The 21,444-nt window shown below is 36.9% G+C and overlaps 2 protein-coding genes across 4 annotated transcripts in view; one reads left to right on the forward strand and one right to left on the reverse strand.

Moving 5' to 3' along the window:
• LOC111803391 overlaps window positions 1-5,254 on the forward strand; it is a 32,706-nt gene extending 27,452 nt beyond the window's left edge. For 2 of the 3 annotated variants that reach the window (XM_023687765.1, XM_023687766.1), the window contains exons 17-24: window positions 2,066-2,129; window positions 2,230-2,302; window positions 2,685-2,786; window positions 2,917-3,013; window positions 3,101-3,220; window positions 3,300-3,544; window positions 3,630-3,773; window positions 4,938-5,254. In XM_023687765.1, coding sequence (XP_023543533.1) covers window positions 2,066-2,129; window positions 2,230-2,302; window positions 2,685-2,786; window positions 2,917-3,013; window positions 3,101-3,220; window positions 3,300-3,544; window positions 3,630-3,773; window positions 4,938-5,120 — 1,028 coding nt within the window. In that variant the 3' untranslated portion in view covers window positions 5,121-5,254. The remainder of the gene's footprint in view (window positions 1-2,065; window positions 2,130-2,229; window positions 2,303-2,684; window positions 2,787-2,916; window positions 3,014-3,100; window positions 3,221-3,299; window positions 3,545-3,629; window positions 3,774-4,937) is intronic. The other variant, XM_023687767.1, reaches the window with a different exon arrangement.
• Window positions 5,255-16,749: 11,495 nt separating this feature from the next.
• On the reverse strand, window positions 16,750-20,238 carry LOC111803407 (adenylosuccinate synthetase 2, chloroplastic-like). Its single transcript, XM_023687789.1, has 4 exons — window positions 19,895-20,238; window positions 18,776-19,468; window positions 18,358-18,669; window positions 16,750-17,212 (listed from the first exon to the last, which is right to left on the reverse strand). Exons 1-4 carry the CDS (start codon window positions 20,195-20,197, stop codon window positions 17,042-17,044), a joined length of 1,479 nt encoding a protein of 492 aa, XP_023543557.1. The 5' UTR covers window positions 20,198-20,238; the 3' UTR covers window positions 16,750-17,041.
• Window positions 20,239-21,444: the final 1,206 nt, after the last annotated feature.

Raw genomic sequence — 21,444 nt, forward strand, 5'->3', positions numbered from 1 at the left:
AAATCCTTTTTTTCCGCATCTTGTGATGGCAAAATTCTCAAGAAAGTTAAGTTTTTGCTTGAAAAGTCTTACATGGGAGAGTCAAGATTAGGACCATATTCAGAGTCATTCTTCCTTCGTGATGTAGCCACATTGATGTATTCTTTGTCAGGTGCATGGGGATTTGTGTTGTATCTTTTGAAGATGTACGTTTGCTATCTCAATCTGGAACTCTTTCTTGGAGACGTTTGGCGTTTGCTTGTCTTGTAATAGCGACCGTTGTCTTGTGATTGAGGAAGTTTTTCATCTGGCTTTTCTTGAGAAGGGTTAAATTCTCTTGCATGCTGGTTCAAAAAAGAGGTTGGGTGACTATCTTGATGAAGGCTTTGATTCTTTTTGTGGAGAATGAGGATTGTTAGCCTTTCCTAATGAAGTTAGTGCTGCGTGTGGTGGTCATACATCTTCAACTATGCAATGTTGTGATCTTGACACGCTCACAACAAGCCTTAAGGAAAAGCCAAACCCATTCACATTTTTCACCCGGCTTTGTAGCTTAGTCGGACCGTCGAGTGAGGTTCGCCTTTGCCAACCGAACACAACTCATGCGGAATCCAAGCTTGTTCGGCCATACACGTCGTTCGTGCGTGCATGTTCAATTGTTGCAACACAACAATGTCGAATCTCATTGTCATCTTGGTTTCCAACAACACGACCCATATATCGTGATGCTGTCCCATGTCTTGGGACACATCGGCCATCTTGGCTTGCTCAGACACATCTGTTGGGAATTGACCAATGTGTTGATCATCTCATCGGGACATCCCGAACATCCATCCATCCCGGTTCTCTCGAGCATCGGACTCTCCCATATCCATGCTAAACCATTTACGACATACGTTCCAAATAGCGGATGCATAATCCAACCTCCGACACATGGGTTGCGGCACAATACTGGCACACCTGTGTCGTCCGGTACTGTCCTTGAAAGACCCTTTTCAAAGGAAGACACTTGAGACGCTCGTCTCGTGATGCTCACCCACGCTGTGACACACACATGTGCCATAAGGTAGCTCGCTTAGGCCACAGAGCCCAGGGTGGTAGAGAGCCATCACCATGCCTCCCCATATAGTACATTTCGAGGCATTTCCAATCTTTCTCGGGTAGACGTCATTTTGGCAAGTGGACATATGACCTCGTGCATAGTCCGTCGAGTATTCGTTTACACCAAATTTGGTGAGCTTTTATCTTTCATATCGGCAAACTTAATTCCCGAGTCGCATGCCAAAACTCATATCGAAACACCGACTTTTGAGGTTATGGCTTGTGGCCCTACCCGAACCTCTTCGAGCTTGTCCTCGACACTCGTGTCCCTTAGTTCTCCCGTACTTTGCGTTTGCCTCAACTTAGCTTCAGTGCACCGTCTTGGTGTGTTGGATGATGCATTGCCCTCCTCAGTCATATCATGACACTTTTCAATTTAGGCCCAAAGATGGCTGGATGGACCCCACTTGAGGGTCCCCTTGTCTGTCTTGACGTGTGGGGGTCACAACCTACTTTCTCTCCGTGAGGTTGTGACACTATGCATGGGTGTCTAATGGAAGTCCAAAGGTCATTTTTCCTTATTACCCAGATGAACTGAGCTTGCCAGATTACTTTGCTCAAGCTGTTGGCATTTCGAGTTCCTGTCAACCCTAAAGACAAGTTTGTTCAAAAGGGTTAGAAGCTCTTAGAAGTGGAAAGATTCATTCCTTTTTGGATTTTTTGCAGATGGTTTGCTTTTCTTTTTGGATGGCTCTCGGAGAGGTTCTTCAGTTGTCTTCTTAGTTGCTTGGCCTCGTTAGTTTGTTGGTGGTTTTTCTGGTGGTGGTTATTGTTTTTTATTTTAAATTAACTTTATTATTTATTATTATTATTATTATTATTTATCTGAGGTTGTTTCTCTGAACCTTTTGCATCTTTTCATCCATCGATGAAAAGTTGTTTTATTTATTTATTTATTTTTTATTTTAAAAGTAACACTATACGTTTCATATTCTAGAAACACCTATATCACCTCATGTGTGTACTTAAAAGTTGAATTACTTAGTTTCATGGTCTGCAGATATGGACATTGTTGATCCTACGTGTGTTGTGGAGCTCTTATTAAACAGGTTAATGGAGAAGATAAATCTTGTTTATTTATTTATTTATGTGCGTGAGGGGGGGTACTGGAGTAGCTACGTGCCTGATGTTTTCTAACCGATTTTACAGGGCCTTTTCCAAGTTCGAATTTGATGATGTACGGAAGCTGGCTGCTGAGCTTTGTGGGCGCATTCATCCCCAGGTATACCACTACAGTTTTACCTGATCTAGATTGTTATGAAGATGTACAATTGCTTAAATATGCGGATGATGTTTTCTTTAATATCTTATATTGCATGATGCTTGATATTAGACAAGGAGTTTTGAAGATATGTATCCCTGATTCTGTTGGTTTTAGTTAAACAGTAAGAATTCTCCAAAGTATGACATTTGTAGCTACTCTTGAGGCACATTTTGAATATGACATGTACATGAGGCTACTAGCCTTGTTTGAAAAGCGTGGGTCTGATCGATTATGGAGTACATTTATTTACGTGCCCTTAGATAATACGAACATGATGTTTTTGCTATCTAATGTATAGTCAATTATGTTCTAATTTTCCTGACGTCCTTGTTTTCTCTAGGTGCTTTATCCTTATGTTAGCTTGGTACTAGAAGATGCAGTGGGTTCTCACCATATACCAGGAATAAAAGCCTGCCTTTTTTCGATGTGCACGTCCCTTGCGGTAATTAATTTCCTGTCACCATTATCGGTCCATGGAAACCTGCTTTGACATTCTGTTTTGCATTACGATCTTTGCATATACTTATCTATTTGGACAACAGCTACTGAATACAATTTCTGTTGGTTTATAGGTAAGAGGCGAGATTATGTCTTCACATTTCGACATATTTGAAATTGTAAAAACCTTGGAAGTAGTTCTATCATGGCCGTCTCAGGATGGGGATGAAGGTATGTTGACATATTATCTGGATTTTGCTTCTTCGTTACTCAACAGTACCCTGGTCTCTGATTTTGTTATGTATTTTTATTTATCAGTTTCCAAATCACAACATGGGTGCATTGATTGCATGGCTTTGATGATATGTGCTGAATTACAAGGTCCAAACTCATGCAGCACCTCCAATTTGGAGAAAATTGACCTTGATAAGAAGAAAGGTGACTGATTTTCCAATGTAAGGTATTATATTATATATTAGTTCTTGTGGATTTCTGACCTTACGAGCTGAACGTACAGGGCATGCCTCCGTAAAAGGTTCGATTCTGGGTTATGTGATCCATCAATTAATAGGTGGTAGAAAAGAACTAGTTTCAACCTATGATTTGGACCAGAAGTACAACAACACAGCCGACAATTCTACTCCTGTATCCTTTCGCCTTTGCATGGCAAATGTGCTCATCAGTGCCTGCCAAAAGCTTTCAGATTCGAGGAAGAAACGATTTGCTAGAGAAGTTCTTCCACGTCTGGTTTCTTTTGCCAAGGTTACTTTATTATCTGGTTTGATTGATTTTTTGTGTTTCCATGTTCATTTTTTTGGGATTCTCATGAGGGTGTCAAATGTTGTAGGTAACAAGTACACAGGTAGATATTAGAGCTGCATGTATTGGAGTCATCTTTTCAGCCGTATATCATCTGAAGTCAGCTATTCTACCTTATGCTAATGATATTTTCAGAGTCTCAGTAAACGCTCTGAAAAGTGGGCAAGAAAAGGTATAAAGTTCAACGTAAATGAGAGATGATGCATAGTAGTTTCAGTAAATGCTGTTTTTATTCTATTCATCATAATCATATCACCAGACTTTCGGCTGTTTTTATTTTTTTTATTTTTTCCCCTTTTTTTATAAGAAACGTAATATTCCTTAGTAGATGTTGAAAGAACAACATAGATGTCTGGGGTAGATATAACCTAACCCCCAACCAAAGCAAGGCTAAAGGAATACTATAGAAGTAGAGCTTTCTAATGATTAATAATCATTAGAAGACTTTAGTTATAAAAGATTCTCCGTGGGATCCATATCGGTTGGGGAGGAGAATGAAACATTCTTTATAAGGGTGTGGAAACCTCTCCCTAGTAGATGCGTTTTAAAACCTATGGGCGATACGTAACGGGTCAAAGCAGAAAATATCTGCTACCGCTTGGGTTGTTATAGTTGGTATTAGTGTCAGATATCGAGCAGTGTGCCAGTGAGGACGCTGAGCCTCAAAGGGGGGTGGACACCAGACGGTGTGCTAGCGAGAACATTGGGCTTCGAAGGAGGGGTGGATTGTGAGATCCCACATTGATTGGAGAGGGAAACGAGTGCCAGCGAGGATGCTGAGCCCTTATAGAGGGTGGATTGTGAGATACCACATCGGTTGGGGAGGAGAACGAAAAATTCTTTATAAGATGTGGAAAACTCTCCCTAGCAAATGTATTTTAAAAACCGTGAGGCGGACGGTGATACGTAACGGGCCAAAGCAGACAATATTTGCTAGCAGTGGGCTTCGGCTGTTACAGTTGGTATCAGTGCCAGACACCGGGTGGTGTGCCAAGGACGTTGGGCCTCGAAGGGAGGTGGATTGTGAGATCCCACATCGATTGGAAAAGGGAACGAGTGCCAGCAAGGTTGCTGGACCTTGAAGGGGGGTGGATTGTGAGATTCCACATCGGTTGGGGAGGAGAACGAAACATTCTTTATAAGGGTGTGGAAACCTCTCCCGAGCATACACATTTTGAAAATCGTGAGGGCTGATGACGATACGTAATGGACAAAGGCGGACAATATCTGATAGCGGTGGGCTTGAACTGTTACATTCTCGGCTGTTGATTATTTGTTCCGCTAAGGATAAAGATTGTATTCTAATATGTGGTTGCTTTTTTACTCTGTTCATCAGGAAAGGATAGCTGGTGCTAAGCTGATGGTATCCCTAATGTCAAGTGAAGATCCAATTTTAGACTGTATTTCCGGAGAACTACTAGAAGCAAGAGATGTGCTGTCGAGTGTATCTTCTTTAGATCCTTCAATTGAGGTCCAACAGATTTGCCAGAAAATGCTCCAATGTTTGCTTTCTCCATGACTTCGTATGCGTTGTTCATCTTTCCCATGTGGCGATAGGAATATGTTTAAATGGGATTATTGTAAATTCTTATGAAATTAGCATTGTGTTTGATGTTTTTAATATATATAAAAGAATAGATTTTGGTGTGAAAATTTGAATAGTCGAAGATATGTCTTAATTAGTTGAATTATACTCGAGTTGATCATTATTTTAAATAGAAACCATTAGCACGTTTAAATATTAAATATGATAAAGAATGTTCTTTTCGTAATTCTTAAGAATGTCTCCTCTAATTGTCTCGAGGTAATTTTAGGTTTAGTTTTAGATTATTTCCCTTTTTCTAAATTGTTGGCTCGAAGTTATCTCTAAATTGTTCTTCGGACCATGGATATCAAAACTCATTCATCATGCACTTAGAAATTACTTCCAATCCAATACTCTATTTTCCATTTGAGTTGGGTAGAGTTGTCTAAGTTTTTTTCTTTTACTATAATATGTGTTACATTAATAATTAAATCTCATAAAATTTAAATATCAGACATTCACAAGTTACAACATATCACAAATATCAGTTACAAATAACTAATATTCTTAATCTTTGTAATATCCTTTTAAATCAGGTAGGGCTGAGTTGGGTTGTAACCTCGTTTTTGAATATTCTTAATCTTTGTAATATCCTTTTAAATTAGGTAGGGCTGAGTTGGGTTGTAACCTCGTTTTTGGGTTGATCCAACCAAAAAATATTAAAAAGTCAATCCAACCCAAATCAAACCGAAAAAAAAAAAAAAAAAAAAAAAAAAATTCTAATTCAACTCAACTTTTATTATTTAGATTGAATACTCCGAATTGGTTAAGTTCTCAGGTCATATGAATACCTTAGGAATTAGTAGTCGAAGATAGGTTTTATAGATATATTCGAGAGAATTAATGCTAAATTTAAAGTTAATCCTATTAATTAATCTCGAGACTATTTTTTTTTCTCTTTCCTTCCGTATTGATAATTTAACATGATTTTTTTAAAGGTCAATAATATAGGTAACGAAAATTTGAACTTTTGACTTTGGTTGAATATTAAAATATTTTTTAAGAGAAAAAAGCAAAATATTTCCTCTAATAAGAATTAAAATATTATAAATGATGAGCTTCACTCCACCAAACGCTACTTAATTACAAAACTTCTCCATTGACCTCTTTTCAAACAAAACCAGAGCAGGAAATCCCTTCCAGTGGGCTCTCGTTCCTTCAATTTTCCCACCGTTTTCAATTCGGATAAACAATATAGTTCATCCTTCATCTTCGATCTCCACTTGCAATCCTTCGCTCGTTTTTTCTTTTTTCTGTTTTTAATCTCTGATCCAAGGAAAGCTCCAATGCTTCAGCTGTTCTTCGCCGTCGCTTTCTCGGCAGCGCCATTGACGTTCTATGTGCCGCCGATTCGGAGCCTAAATCTGTTCGTCGAAACTCTGGAAGATCTTTTCCGTCATACAGCCACTCATACGCACAGAGCTTATCCTCGCTTTCGCCTTGCCTTCTCACGCGTCTTCGGCTCTGTATTCCGCGTTTCGTATTCCAGGTAGATTCCGTTTGATTCTTCTTCTAGTCGAGCGGATTATTTGAGGCTTTTGTTTTGCTACTGCTTTTTTGCTTTTGTTTGATTTTGGATATTCGATCGATTCGCGTTGTTAAATTTGTGTTTAGGATCTTGAATCTTGAATCTGGAATGTTGAATCTCTCTTCGCTGTTGTACATGGAAGTGATATTTTCGTTTCATTTCGTTCTTACTCTGATTCTGTTTCCGATCCGTTTAAGAGCTTTGGATTGTTTATAGACTCTCTGTTTTGTCTTTCCGTTCCTTTTCTTGCAATTAGGTCATCTGGATGCAATTTGTTGCGCAGATTTATGAAATCGATTGAAATTTGTGCATCTTTGCTTCGTTAACTCACGCTTTTCATCCTTACCAAACCGCATGAGGCAAGAACACGTTCCTTTCCAACTCTTGTCTTTTTTTTTTCCCACTAAAATCGTAATTACTTTTATATACTTTTGGAAGATTATTTAAAATTAAAATTAAATTGATAAAAAAAAAAAAGGTTTGGATCTCATTTGAGTTTGAGCTCTTAAATTTTAGTGTTTGAATTTTCAAATATCTTTTTTTTTCTTCAATATTTCAACAAAAATAAAATAAAATAAAATAAAATAGTTATTTTGGATAATGTTATAATATTCATCAATCCAATATTCTGTTGCTAATTATTTTTAAATCTTATGAATTAAAAATTTATTTCTTTTATAAACTTCCAGATAGGATTTAAAGATGAGACAAAATATAGATTAAAATATTATTTATCTAGCTTTTGAAAAAAAAAATTATTTAAATAAAATTAATTTTTCTATATAAACACTTTTGAAATAAATTAATAATTTAAATTTCTTACTATTTAAGAAGATGAACTCTTCCAACATATTTTAAATTATTGAAATATTTTCTTTAAAACTCTGAAAAATTTTAAAAAAATATTTTGGTTGATATCAAATTAAAATGTAATGACATGCATATAGTACCGGTTTTATATTTAGATTAAACAAAAAACAAAAGAAAAGAAATAGAGTAGTTACATACACTCTCGACTGTCTGTCTGATTATTATTAAACATACAAATCTCGAGTTGAGGTAAAAACATTTTAAACATCCCCAAACATAAAATTAAGATGCTAAAATATTATTATAAGATTTTTTTCTTAAAAATTTAAAAGTTGTACACCTGACCTCTGAGATCCCACATCGGTAAGAGAGAGAAACGAAACATTCCTTATAAGGGTGTGAATATCTCTCGCTAACATACACGTTTTAAAAAATGCGAGATTGACAATAATATGTAACAGACCAAAGAAGACTATCTACTAGCGGTGGGTTTGAGTTGTTACAAATGGTATTAGAGTTGAACACCAAGTGATTTGGTGATGAGGACGCTGAGTCACCAGGGGGAGATCTCACATTAGTTACAGACGAGAATGAAACAATTCATATAAGGGTAGAGTTTGAAGCCGTTTAAAAACGGTGAGGCTGACACACTCTTATTCTCCTTTCATCTGGAGCTGTCCTAACTTGGGCTCATCATGCTATACTCAACGGGGAAGGAAAAACAAGTCGTTTACGCTTTAGTAGCTACTGTTTCACTGACTCTAGTATTCAAATACTTTCAAGGAATGAAATATTATCAAACACCCTTCGCTATTTCGTATAGTATTTATGGTTCTACCTTTCTCTTTTCTTGATCATATGTGGTATTCATCAATATCTTGGTCATCTGGCCAAGGAGTATCACATTGGCTTTGAAGCAGCTACATGCTACTAACATTTTGTAGACGTGATTCAGACCGTTGATCTCTTCCTTCAAGATTGAGATAAGTCAATATCGAACTCCAAAAACCAACGAGAGGCCATAAGGAACACTAGCGTAGCGTTGAAAACAATTTATTACAACGATTTTGCTCACATGGGGTTGTTATTAAAGTTTTTTTTATTAATTCCTTATGAATTCAAAAGCACTTTTTGAAAAAAGTGCACTCTCAAAAAGTTCTTATGGGTTCTTATCATCTTAACTACACATTAATGTCGAGATTGAAACATTTTGCCTACTCCAAACCCTAACATGGCTTGCATTTAAGAAGGTGTGACAAATAAATTATTTAAATTCCTATGAATTCAATGATGAAATTATTATATTCCAAAATAAATAAATAAATAAATAATTGGGTTTGTTAATATTGATATTGACATAAATTATTCCCCCTACAAAATTTCAAAGAAAAAGATAAGAACACTATTGTATAATTTGTGGCTAATAATCTTCCAACACCTTCATTTTGAAGCAATTAATGGCCTACCAACCTTCCTCTTTGGAATGTAATGTCATAACCTTTGAATTATTATTATTATTTTTTTTTAATTTTCCAATAATTCTAATTTTAGAAAGTTTATTGCATGGATTAATTAAACTTTGAATAGAAAGTAAAAATTGTAATAGACGGATTTACATTATGTGTCACGGAAACACGTGAAGTACTAAACATGCGTGTATTAGTTTGGTAATGGTAAGAGTAGCAAATTTGGATTCTACAAGAGTCTTATTTTCTGGTGCTACAAAGAGGAAATTGGCTCGAAAGATATATAGGGATCAAGACATAGTCTGGTTGGAGAGGAGAACGAAATATAGCTAAGAAGGATGTGAAAGCTTTTCTCTAATAGACGTGTTTTAAAATGTGAGGCTGATGACGATATGTAACGGGTCGAAGCAGACAATATCTACTAGCGATGGACTTAGTCTATTACAAATCCAAAGGGGGGGTGGATTGTGAGATCCCACGTTAGTTGGAGAAAGGAACAAAACATTCTTATAAGTGTGTGAAAACCTCTCTGGCATTTCTTATAAGAGCGTGGAAACCTCTCCCTAATAGACACGTTTTAAAATCGTGAGGTTGACGACGATGTATAACGGGTCGAAGCGTATAATATCTACTAGCGGTGGCTTTAGCATATTACGGGCGTTGATGGCTAACTCAAATGCCCCTGGACCATCTACTAGCGATGGCTTGACCTATTATAGGCGTTGATGGCTGACTCAAATGCCCTCGAACCGTGCCAAATAGTCTCCTACTACACGACTCACTAACTCTGCTTACTCCTCGTGCACAAGAATGAATCTTAGCCAATGACTCGCTTAAACAGCGAGATTTGAACTTTTCCGTCGTAAAAGACCTTTGTAATTCGCATCTTCCTATTCACTAAAAACAACTAAAATTTGAGTGGAAAGATTTATGGCCACACAAAATTCACTACATACTATATGATTTGACTGCAAAAATTTGTGACCGCACACGTTTTCCTTATTCGTTCTTACTGATATTATTCGTTAGGTGACCCGTTGATTACAAAATTGTATAAAATTAGACTCAAGCTTTTCGAGTATATTTACGTCTTTTTGGGTCCCAAGCGTTAGTATTGATTTAAGATTGTGAGTTACGATTGAATTGAAACATTTGTGAGTAAAATGAGAGTTTGCCTTGTCGATATAGATAAAATCAGGTAAGCGTTTTCTCGTTGGTGAGTTTATGCATTTACTTTTTGGATCTAGATTGAAAATCATGGTTTTTTTAAGATTCGAGCGCGGACGAAGATTAATTATCCAGTTTTTTTCTTAAAAGCTCAAACTTTCGAAGGTGAGGGTTAAGGTTTCGAGACAGTGATAATTATCCAAATGTAGAGTTATATCGAGTCTTTTTGTAGTTAACTATGAACTCATACAAACTATTTTCTCATTATTTGCTCCCTTTGTTCTAATTAGTAAGCAAGAATGGTTCAACATGAAAAGAATATCAATTTGCATGAATCGAACCTAATTGTACATTTAATTGAGTTATTTGGTAAAATTTCGTAGGGTCATTGACTACTCAATTAGAAATATTCTCGGTGGATTATCTTTTCTCAGCCCTAGAGGGTAAGGAAAATGATACCGAGAGAGAGAGAGAGAGCCACATTTGGGAAGCGAAATTCGGAATAGACAATAGCAGACTCTGCTGCTGTGAACTGCTATGAAACCAGAGAAGAAGAAGAAGAACTCTAATCCAGCCGTTTTGACAGCAGAAGGAAAATAATACCTAGAAGGATTGATTAGAGCAAAAAGGTGGACGTGAGAGCTCAAAGGAAGGAAACTTCCATTGAAAAATAGCAACCAAACTTGATAGCTCTCTAATTTCTTACTCTCTTTTCTTTATAGGAGAGGCGAGAGAACTTTATATAGTTTAAGTATGTGGACGGTGTGATTTTCGTTAATGATTTACACGTCTGTTTAATTAGCTACATTACATACATAGTTGTTCTCCTATTTGGAAGTAGAGAGACCAATGAAATCCTCTTTGATACTCTCCATTACAAGGATACTTGAAGGTAATAGAAGGGTTAGAAATAGTTTTTCTCCTACAGTCTTGTTAATGGAAATTAAAACGATTATGGAAATAATTACTATGCATGACCCTCGTAAGTGTGCTTGAGAATCTATTAAAATGAACTAAAATCTACCCAAAACTCAACAACTTATCTATTTAATCTTTTTTAGTTGAACCTTTCTCGTTATTGTTGGCTTTTTCATTATTTTCCTGTTTTTCTAGAGCAGTGACACTCATGCATTAATTAAATGTTACCCAAAAACTCAAATTCCAATAATAAAAGTACAAAAAAAGATAATTATCTGTGAAATCAATAATTTACTTATTACGGCTACAAACTGTGGCGTGCCATGGAAATTTTGTTGAAGATCCTTCACTAAGTGGCTTTGGGAGAATTATTTTAGGTGCTTGAATGGCTTAAATTCATAGTAATAGAGGAAGAAAGAAAGGTAAGATTTTTAGTTTTTAGTTTTAAATTTTTAAATTTTTTTTTTTAAATTTTGGACTAATTTTGAACCCATTCATTTAGGTTAGAAATGATTTTTTTGGAACAAAACTCTACGATTTTGGTGAAGAAACCAAGTTGATTTGAGTTACTTAGAAATAGACATGTATCAAATATCGACAAAGACATGTGTTGGCTATCGAGGGAGGAAGCGTGGTTAGGCTAGTACGGGATGCGTGTTAGCATTTGGGTGGCGCACGTTGTCCCGCGGGGCGACCCAATCTGGGATAGACCCATGGCCCGTGACCCATCCAATAATGTTGAATAAAAATCATGCACCTCTAAATTTAAAAGCACGTCTAGAAGCCCAAAAAGCGAAGCAATGATCACCACATGTCAAAATGGAGGATAGAGTACTCCTGTGCACGTGTACACTCATGTGTAGGCTGCGTGCATGAGGGCGCATGAGGTAGTCTCTTTCGACTCGTTTGACAATTTTCGCTTCAATTTTAGTGTTAACCCTATAATCAATTGAACTAGGACCTATTAGAGAAATTTTAGAAATTTTGGGGCTTCTAACAAACAGAAAAGCTAGCTCCGAAAGGACCGCTATGACATACTAGCATGTGAGAATTTCTTGTCTTATGTTATTAGAATATGCATAATTATGACTCATAATGGACAATTTGGATGATAATATTATAAATGTTACGAAAAATTATCGAAATGCCCCTAAAATGAAAATTTAAGTTTCATGCTTATTTTACTGGATGTTATCTCCCGGTTGATTTTTCATGAATGTTTTGATTATATTTTATATGCTTTAGGTGATCAACAAGAATATCTCTCTATCAAAGCTCGGTGATTTTGCATGCATGTTCATATTATGTTTTCTATGTCTTAGGTGATCGACCGAAATATTTCCATATTAAAGTATCCATATGATTGAACCAAGCTAAGATTAGGGTGTTAGAGCTAGAGCAGTTTCATGTTGACCTAGGTCAATATGTTTCCATGGATCGAGCACCTTAGGATCGTGAGTTGCAATCAAAGGTCTAGACCTAAGTACATCTAGAGAATTAGATTAGCCCCGAGGAGCGAACGCCAAACGACCAGGAATGCGAGATGAGATTTAAACCTTCTAGACGTCCCTAAAAACCTAATAAATCTCTACGACATTCCAGAAATTTTAAGAGGACTTACAAAACCGCAGCGTGAACGAAATCTATTTGAGGAGTTAATACTATATGTAAAATAAACCAGTCTTGAGAGGGGACAAGGGACTACATAAGTAGGTGACACAAGGAACTACTACTATGTGTAGAAGCGGGTCAAAAAGCCATAAACCAGCCTTGAGAGGGGACAAGAGACTAAATAATTAGTTAAATAGTAGAGTAATTACTGTGTAGAATAAACCAGCCTTGAGAAGAGACGAGGGACTTACAAATAGACGACATGAAGAACTACTACTACGTGTAAAATAAACCAACCTTGAGAAGCTACTGTCGTATGTAGAATTCACCCGCCTTAAGAGAGACAAAGGACTACATAAGTGGTTAATCGAGAAGCTACTATTGTGTGTAGAAGTGAAACCAACCTTCAGAGGAGACGAGAGACTACATAAATAGTTTAGCTCATGATCGGTGCCACTTGTGTGGTAATAGTAGGATTCCTAAACCAGGCATGAACTTCTTAGAGCTCAAATAAAATCCGTGGCAACATGCTGGATTAAGGATGTAATGAGAGCCTACAAGTAGATCGCTTGTTAAGTATTTTCATATTCCCCTTCTTTTTTTCTAGGTGTTTACGGGCTACCAGTCGAGATTGGGAGAGCTCAAGAGCTGCATAGTTACGGAGGAAATAGTTTCGAAACATCAGTCCGTTTTTATATTTGAGTCTTTTGTATTTGTTTTCCAAACTCATTTTTCACTTTATAGTAAATTTAAATAACATCGGTTTGTAATTAGATTCCGTTCTTTTGTATTTTAATTAATTTATTTTTGTCTTTTATCTTTTTCATTGCGGTTCAAGTTTCGAAACGGGACGAGTATATTTAGGTTTACGGGGACGATGCTATATGATATGGGTCCTACGTGGTTCAATCAATAAAAGAGTTGGTCCCTTAATCCATCATTAGATTTAACATGTGGTGGTGGATAGAAATTAGGGAAATATATTCTAAGGATGATTCTATATGATTTTGATAGTAAAGATTTATTTGGCCACATATAATTTTGTCTACACCGTTTTTGACTAAAAGATTCGTGTCCACAATTAATTTCTCTCTAATCATATAACTTTATGTTCGTAAGACTATTTTGTTTCTCTCAGTTTTGTCATAACATAAGCGATACCATATTCAAATTAGATGAAATTTAAACCTATAATTAAAATAATTGATGTGATTACTTATACTTATAAGATGTACAGTTGTTTGTCTAGGGTCGGCATTTGCCTAATTCTGATTCCAAATTATAATTTGAATATGGGTCTAGAGTAGATAGAGATGTTCATTTTACTCGCTCCCGAACCGGGATGTTTAGATGGGAATGGGAGAGGGAATGAAGAATATTTCTCTGTTAGATAAATGAGGCTAGGGACGGGATTATATTTCATGTCCCCATCCCTACCCAATTCCCAATCCCTTTTACCTCGTTTAATATAAATATATTTCAACACATATTATGGAAATAAATTAGCTATATTAAAAAAAAAAATGTTAATTTTGAGGTATATTAAAATTTGATTTTTAGAAATGATGTTCGTAGAATATTATATATATGTTTGCATATAAAACATATATTTTTTTTTAACAATTTTTTAATAAAGATTATATCGAAAAATAAAAACTTTAAAACCGCTCTACTTCTTTAAAAAATATTAATAAACGGTAAAAATTACCCAAAAAAAACTCGATTCCTCCAAAGTCCTTGTAGGAAATTCCCCACAAAAACAAATAATTTTTTTTTGTAGGAACGGAAAATAAAATAGGAAATGAAAATGAGGATGGGTTAGGACTTGAAATTTTTTACTCTTGTAGTTCTTGAAATTTTTTATTTATTATTATTATTATTATTTTTTACCGTGTGTTATAACGTTTTAAGTAAATAGAGTGACTTAATTAGCAATAATAGAAATGTTGATGGAGTACATGCTAAGTGACACAATCGCACTTTCGAAGGCAGCGGGCTAGCGATTGTGTGGCACTCACTTTCCAACGACAAGTGAGCTAAGCCAATTTGTTCTTGCGTCGCCTACGGCCAAGCGACGTATGATCGAGCCTCTAGCCTCGGTTTTAAAAGAAGGTTTTAGAAAATGAGGAGAGAGAGAGTTTTAAAAGAAGGTTTTAGAAAACGAGGAGAGAGAGAGATTTTGGAAAGCGACGTTATATAAGCAAGCAAGAGAAAGATAATAACAGCTTAGCATATGTAAGTACATTCTGAGTCATTATGTTTGGCAGGCCTAGACATTATATTTTTGAGACGTCATACGCCCTAGAAGTAAAAAAGGAAAACACTATAATGAAAAGACATGACAAGGGTTTGGCTTGTCATGACATGCGGCCATGAGTAACACGCTCTAGACGAGCATGACCGTGACACTAAGCACGTATGGTAATGATGGCCTATCAGGTAATTTTAAATTTCATTTATAATTTAAAATTTAAAATTTTACTTTTAATATATTGAAAGTTATTGTTGCTTATTATTATTTTTCTTTCTTTTTCTTGATATGTATAGTAATTAAAGTTCAAAATTTTAATTTCATGCCAGTTTGAGGAAAACATATGTTTCATTTTTTACCTTTTATTTTTTGTTTCGAATAGAAATGATTAACCTAAGGTAAAGAGAAAGAAACTCACCCCACTATTTTTAAACTACTAATACAATAATGAAAAAACAAAAAACAAAAACAAAAGTAGGTTTTACTCGAAGAAGATTTGACTCAACCATGTCTGAAGAATATATGACTCAAAAGAAGATTTGACTTTAAACAAGACAGATTTGACTCAGCATGCTGTGTTCGGTACAGATGGAAAAAAAATCCATGCTCTGTTCGATACAGATGGAAAAAAATTCATGCTCTATTCGATACAAATGGAAAAAAATCTAACTCAATATCATTAAAGAGTAGAAAAATCAGAACTCAATCAAGATGATACAGATCAACCCCTTCTTATGCCAAAGATCTTACCATTTTCGAAAGGACGGGATTATGTCTCTTTTCTATCTCACTTCTCTCTAAAAATCTCCTTGATTATACAACTCACTAAGACAGAACTTTAAGAATATTAAAATCAGAATCGTTGATAAGAATAACTAAAGTAGGTGCTAAATTTGTGGCTTAAACTTTCAAAATTTCTTGCTTTATGCCAATTGGATTCTTATCTTATCTTAGTATAAACACAGTCAAAGCATGAACTGTTTTAGAAAGCTATAGAATAGGCTTATTTATGAGTATAAATTCCATTAAAATGCCCCATGCTAGAAACCTTGACGGGGATGTATGCTAGAAACCTTGACGGGGATGTATGCTAGAAACCTTGATGGGGATGTATACCTCTTACCGTCTCTCGCCCTTTTCAAACGAACACTCGACATTCAAATGAAACATATTCAAAGTTTAAGGATCACTGTAAGATCCCACCTCGGTTAGAGAGGAGAACGAAGCATTCTTTATAAGGGTGTGGAAACTTCTCCCTAGTAGACACGTTTTAAAAACCTTGAGGGGAAGCCTGAAGGAAAAGCCCAAAAAAGACAACATTTGCTAGCGATGGACTTAGACCGTTACAAATGGTATCAAAGCTAGATACCGAACGATGTGCTAGCGAGGAAGCTGAGCCCCGAAGGAGGTGGACATGAGGCAATGTACCAATAAGGACGTTGGACCCCAAAGGGGGTGGATTTGGGAGGTCCCATATCGATTGGAGAATGGAGCGAGTGCCAACAAAGGCACTAGGCCTCAAAGGGGGTGGAATATGAGATCCCATCTCGGTAAGGGAGGAGAACAAAACATTCTTTATATGAGTGTGGAAACCTCTCCCTAGTAGACGCGTTTTAAAAACCTTGAAGCGAAGTCCGAAAGGGAAAGTCCAAAGAGGACAATATCGACTAGTAGTGGGCTTGAGCCTTTACAATCACAATGAGTTTCACAACTTAAAACATTTATCGACCAGTTTGATATGGATCAATTTGAAGTAAATTTTGGCAAAAAAAGTCGAGTATCCCCAGAAGATGAAACAGACTGGAAAGATGATTGATTGCCAAGAATGACCATCTGAACTCATTATTATTTCCTGGATATGATAATTATTCAGCTAATACCATTTCCTGAGCCAATAGAGCCTCTCAAAAACGCCTACATTGAGCTCTACTAGTCATATGGGAAATGTGAAAACAGCCTCAGAAACAGGTATCACATTCAAATGGTTATGCTGTATTGTTGAATTTACTCCAAAAAAAACAGCTCAAGATGATGATAAATATTCTACCAATGTAATCTTGAACCATACCTGGAGCTCCAATGATTGATCAACTGATAACTCGAATCATTTGTATAATAGTGCATCACGGCCTGGACCGACACCGATGTAATGCACAGGTATGCCCACGAGTTCTTCGATCCTTGATACATATTCTTTTGCAGCCTTAGGAAGGTCAGAATAATCTCTTATTGAAGAGATATCACACATCCATCCAGGCATTGTTTCATATTCCACCTATACACAGGAAAACAAACGGGAAAAAGTAGAGACTGTTGTAAGATTCTGGATTCAGGAGTTGAACACCTTGAAATTTAAGAAAATTTGAACACCTAATCTTAGTTTATGACTTGGAAACAAAAGAGCAATATAACATGATACAGTTGCAAACAAAGAAAATGCTAAGAACCATGGACAACATCAAAGAACTTTAGACAATATTAAGAACCTTTTTTTTAGTTCAATAACATGTGGCGTGAGATTCAAACTTCTGACCTTTATCAATGTTATATCAACCTAGTTGACAATTTTTTACTTCAAGTTTAAAGCATTTCATTTTCCTTTTAGAAATATTATGGTTTTCTAATGTACTTACCTAAAAGACCACACGTTCAAGGATATGCAACATAATACAATCTTATTCCTATCAAGACAATCAAAAACCCGAAAACATCCAAAATCTTGGTAGAACATAATCCCAACCTATAACAACCCAAGTCCATTGCTAGTAGATATTGTCCTCTTTGGGTTTATCCTTTTGGGCTTTCCCTCAAGGTTTTTAAAACACGTCTGCTAGGGAGAGGTTTCCACACCCTTATAAAGAATGTTTCGTTCTCCTCCCAACAGATGTGCGATCTCACACCACCCCCTTTGGAGCCCAGCATTCCCGCTGAAACACCGCCCGGTGTAATGGTGAGCTTGGGCTGTTACACGACCATTCCCAACACTTTAATGAAGTAACAACGAAAGAACACATGAGAGCATATTCAAACACAACTAAATGCACATCATCCTTTTTGAAACACAACTTTTTGCTGATTTTTGAAAGGTTAACACAAGAATAAATGACGTCAACCTATAAAGTTTTTGGCTTGTCTTCTAAAGCCATATGCACCAAGCATAAACAACTACCAAAGAGCATTCAAAATCTTGCAGCACAATACTCCCCAAACTTTCAACTGAAGTATTAATGAAAGAGCACGTGTGAAAGGTCTTCTCCAGCCTTTTATTTATCTTTTATTCTCCTACTTTCTTTTATTTCTTCTTCTTAAGAACCCCTAAAAGTCACAATTCTTAAACCATTAACTAAACCCATAGCATCGAAGTTAAAATAAAAGCAAGGAAAAAGGATATAAGTAAGAAAAAGGATGCATAATGCTTGCCTTTATTTGTTCAAGAAGACTAAGATCTGCGGGAAAGGATTCGACGGGCGTTCCATCAGGTGTTCGATAAGAAACCCCCAGTTGTATCTCAGACAGTTCTGAGAGAACGTCGAGTTTCGTAAGATTCAGAGAAGAGAAGCCATTAATTTTACAGCAATATTTTAGAGCAACTATATCGAGCCATCCACAACGACGAGGGCGACCAGTTGTGGTACCAAATTCTTGACCAGCAAACCTAAGGAGGTCACCCCCCTTTCCCAAGATCTCAGTAGGAAAAGGGCCAGAACCAACTCTAGTAGTGTATGCCTTCACCTGCAAAGATCAACAGAGAACCTTATGGATATGCACAACATCCAATATATAAATCAGCTTTCCATCAAGAAGGAAATAAAGAAACAGTGAATCAAAAGAAACTCACCACTCCTATAAGATCACCCACAACTTTTGGAGCAATTCCAAGACCGGTGCAAATTCCACCTGCGGACGGGCTGGAAGAAGTTACGAAAGGATAAGTACCAAAGTCGATATCAAGCATAGTTGCTTGACCACCTTCAACCAAAATCTTCTTATTATCAGAGATGGCTTCATTAATGAAATGCACAGTGTCAGTGATAAATGGTTCCAATCTCTCGGCATATCGTTTGTACTTCTCGACTTCTTCCTTCAGAATTTCTGGGGTATAGACAAAATCCTTGAATCTCGATGCAGCATCGGAGAGTAGAAGGTCGAGCTTCTGAGGAAGTGTATCCAAGTGCCTCAAATCACCCACTCTAATACCATTTCTAATAACTTTGCTAGAGTAACAAGGTCCAATCCCTCTCCTGGTTGTTCCAATGAAAGATTTAGCTAACTCAGCTTCTCTTAAGCCATCCACCTCCTGATGAAAATCAAATAACAGATGGGCTCGGTCAGACACCAAGATCCTTCCCTTGCATGACACTCCACTCGCTTCTAGACGATCAATTTCTTCGAAGAAACCGGGCACATGCACCACAACTCCGTTTCCAACAACACATAAAGTACCTTCATTAAGGATCCCTGAAGGGATGAGATGAAGAGCAAACTTCTTCCCTTCTGCATTATAGATTGTGTGCCCAGCATTAGCCCCACCCTGCAAATCAGTTTGAACTCTCAGATAGTTCCAGAAACCAAAGGTGTCATACACATCAGGATACCACATAAAAACGCAACATAGAATCAAAATGGCTCATCGACTATTCTAAAAGCGGATGTGCAAATACAGAGATAAATCATAGCCGCCCTTTGGCCTTCACCATTGCAAATATAACAACACAAGGTTAGAAGATTCTTATATGCTTCGATAACGTCAAAGTGTCTCAGGAAAGAAAGAACAAAAAGAACAAAGAGATTCTGAAATTGCAAACAAAATAAAACGAGGTTCGCATGGAGGCAAGTAGAAATAGAGCAAATCAATAAACAAATCCAAATCCAATAGAAAAAGCATAAGAAACACAACAAAAACCTGAACAGAAAAAATTATCCCAAAAGAAAAATGAAATCAAATCTTGAAGACTACCTGACAACGAGCGACGATTTCAAAGTGCTGGGCCAAGATATCAACGAGTTTACCTTTACCTTCATCACCCCACTGGCAGCCCAACACTCCCGATACTTGACTAAGTTCCCCAATTCGTTTCAGTTCATCCTTCCCCGCTGACTGCGGCACATTGACAGACGAACTAACCGCCACCGGGGGTTTAGCAGAGGAGCAAACGACGAGTGTATGATGACGTCCGGAAAAGGGTCTCCGGCAGGCCGGCGACGGCAATTTGGCGGCGGAGAAAAGAGTGGGCTGGAAAGCAAGAGAAGAGATGCTCATGGTGAAGGTGTGAGGAGAGAGAGTGAGGGTTTGGAGAGGGGGATTGAAGTATCTAGTATCAGAGAAGGCGCGTGGCCTGTAATTGCCCTTTGTGTTAGAGAAGGCGCGTGGCCTGTTATTGCCTTTATTACGCCCAATCCTTCTGCTCCTGCATGTAACTGCCTGCATCATTATTAAACACTTAATTTACCAATTCTCCTCCCACATTTTTTTTATTTTTTTTATGGAAAGAAAATAATATATGTTTTGAAAAGGGACTTAAATTTTTTTCATAGAGCGGTTTACATGTTGACGTAGTTTAGAATGTTTCGAGTATCTCTAGCACCTTAGGATCATGAGCGGCGATCAAAGTTCTAAACACGAGTACACCCAGAGATTGGATTAGCCTGAAGAGCTAACCTCGAGCATCCTAAAAACATGAGATGTAGTCTAAACCACTTAGATACCCTAAGAGCCTAATAAACTTTCATGATATCTCAGACTAAGGAAGCTTAACAGGACCCAGATACTACTTGAGTGACTATTGAACGTAGAAATAGGCAACCCTATAAACCAGTCTTGGAAGAGACTTGGACTACACGGGTAGTTGTCAAGATGAGATGAGAACTCATATTGAGGGTAGAAACAAGTCAAGACTGACGCTGCAACTCGGGACAACACGGGTAGGTGGCTTAAAGAGAATATCTCTATTGAGTGTAGAAGCGGGGCAACGCTGACGTCATGATTCCGTAAACTGTTTTTGGAAGAGACTTAGGACTACACGGATAGTTGGCACATGATGAATCGTATGGGACTTCGAGGCCTACATAGAGGGTCAAATTGTTGTCAAAATAGGCCCGAACATCCTAAACCCTGGAGAAAAATCTATAAAACTTACTAGGAAATGGATGCGATGAGTGCCTGTAGGTAGGCTGCTTATTGAGTAGTTTTATACTCATCCTTTTCCCTTCTTTTTCAGGTACTAGTTAAGGTGGGGAGGTACTACGGAGCTGCACTATCACAAATGTGTGTCGACCCGAGAAGTCAGTTAATCTGTATTTTTTTAGGGTTGTCAATTGTATTCTTTTTGTATCCCGCTCATATTCCCCATTCGTAAATTTCTTGATCAACACTAATTTGCACTGTTTTTGGACTTTGATAATAATGTTGTATGTTTTTAATTTGCACGAAATTTTATGGTGTTTTTCGTAGTTTTAATTGTTTGTTTTAATTTACTTTTATTTTATTTGTTTTCGATTTTGTCTTTT

This window comes from Cucurbita pepo, chromosome LG10 (genome assembly GCF_002806865.2).
Source record: "Cucurbita pepo subsp. pepo cultivar mu-cu-16 chromosome LG10, ASM280686v2, whole genome shotgun sequence".
NCBI classification, from domain to species: domain Eukaryota; kingdom Viridiplantae; phylum Streptophyta; class Magnoliopsida; order Cucurbitales; family Cucurbitaceae; genus Cucurbita; species Cucurbita pepo.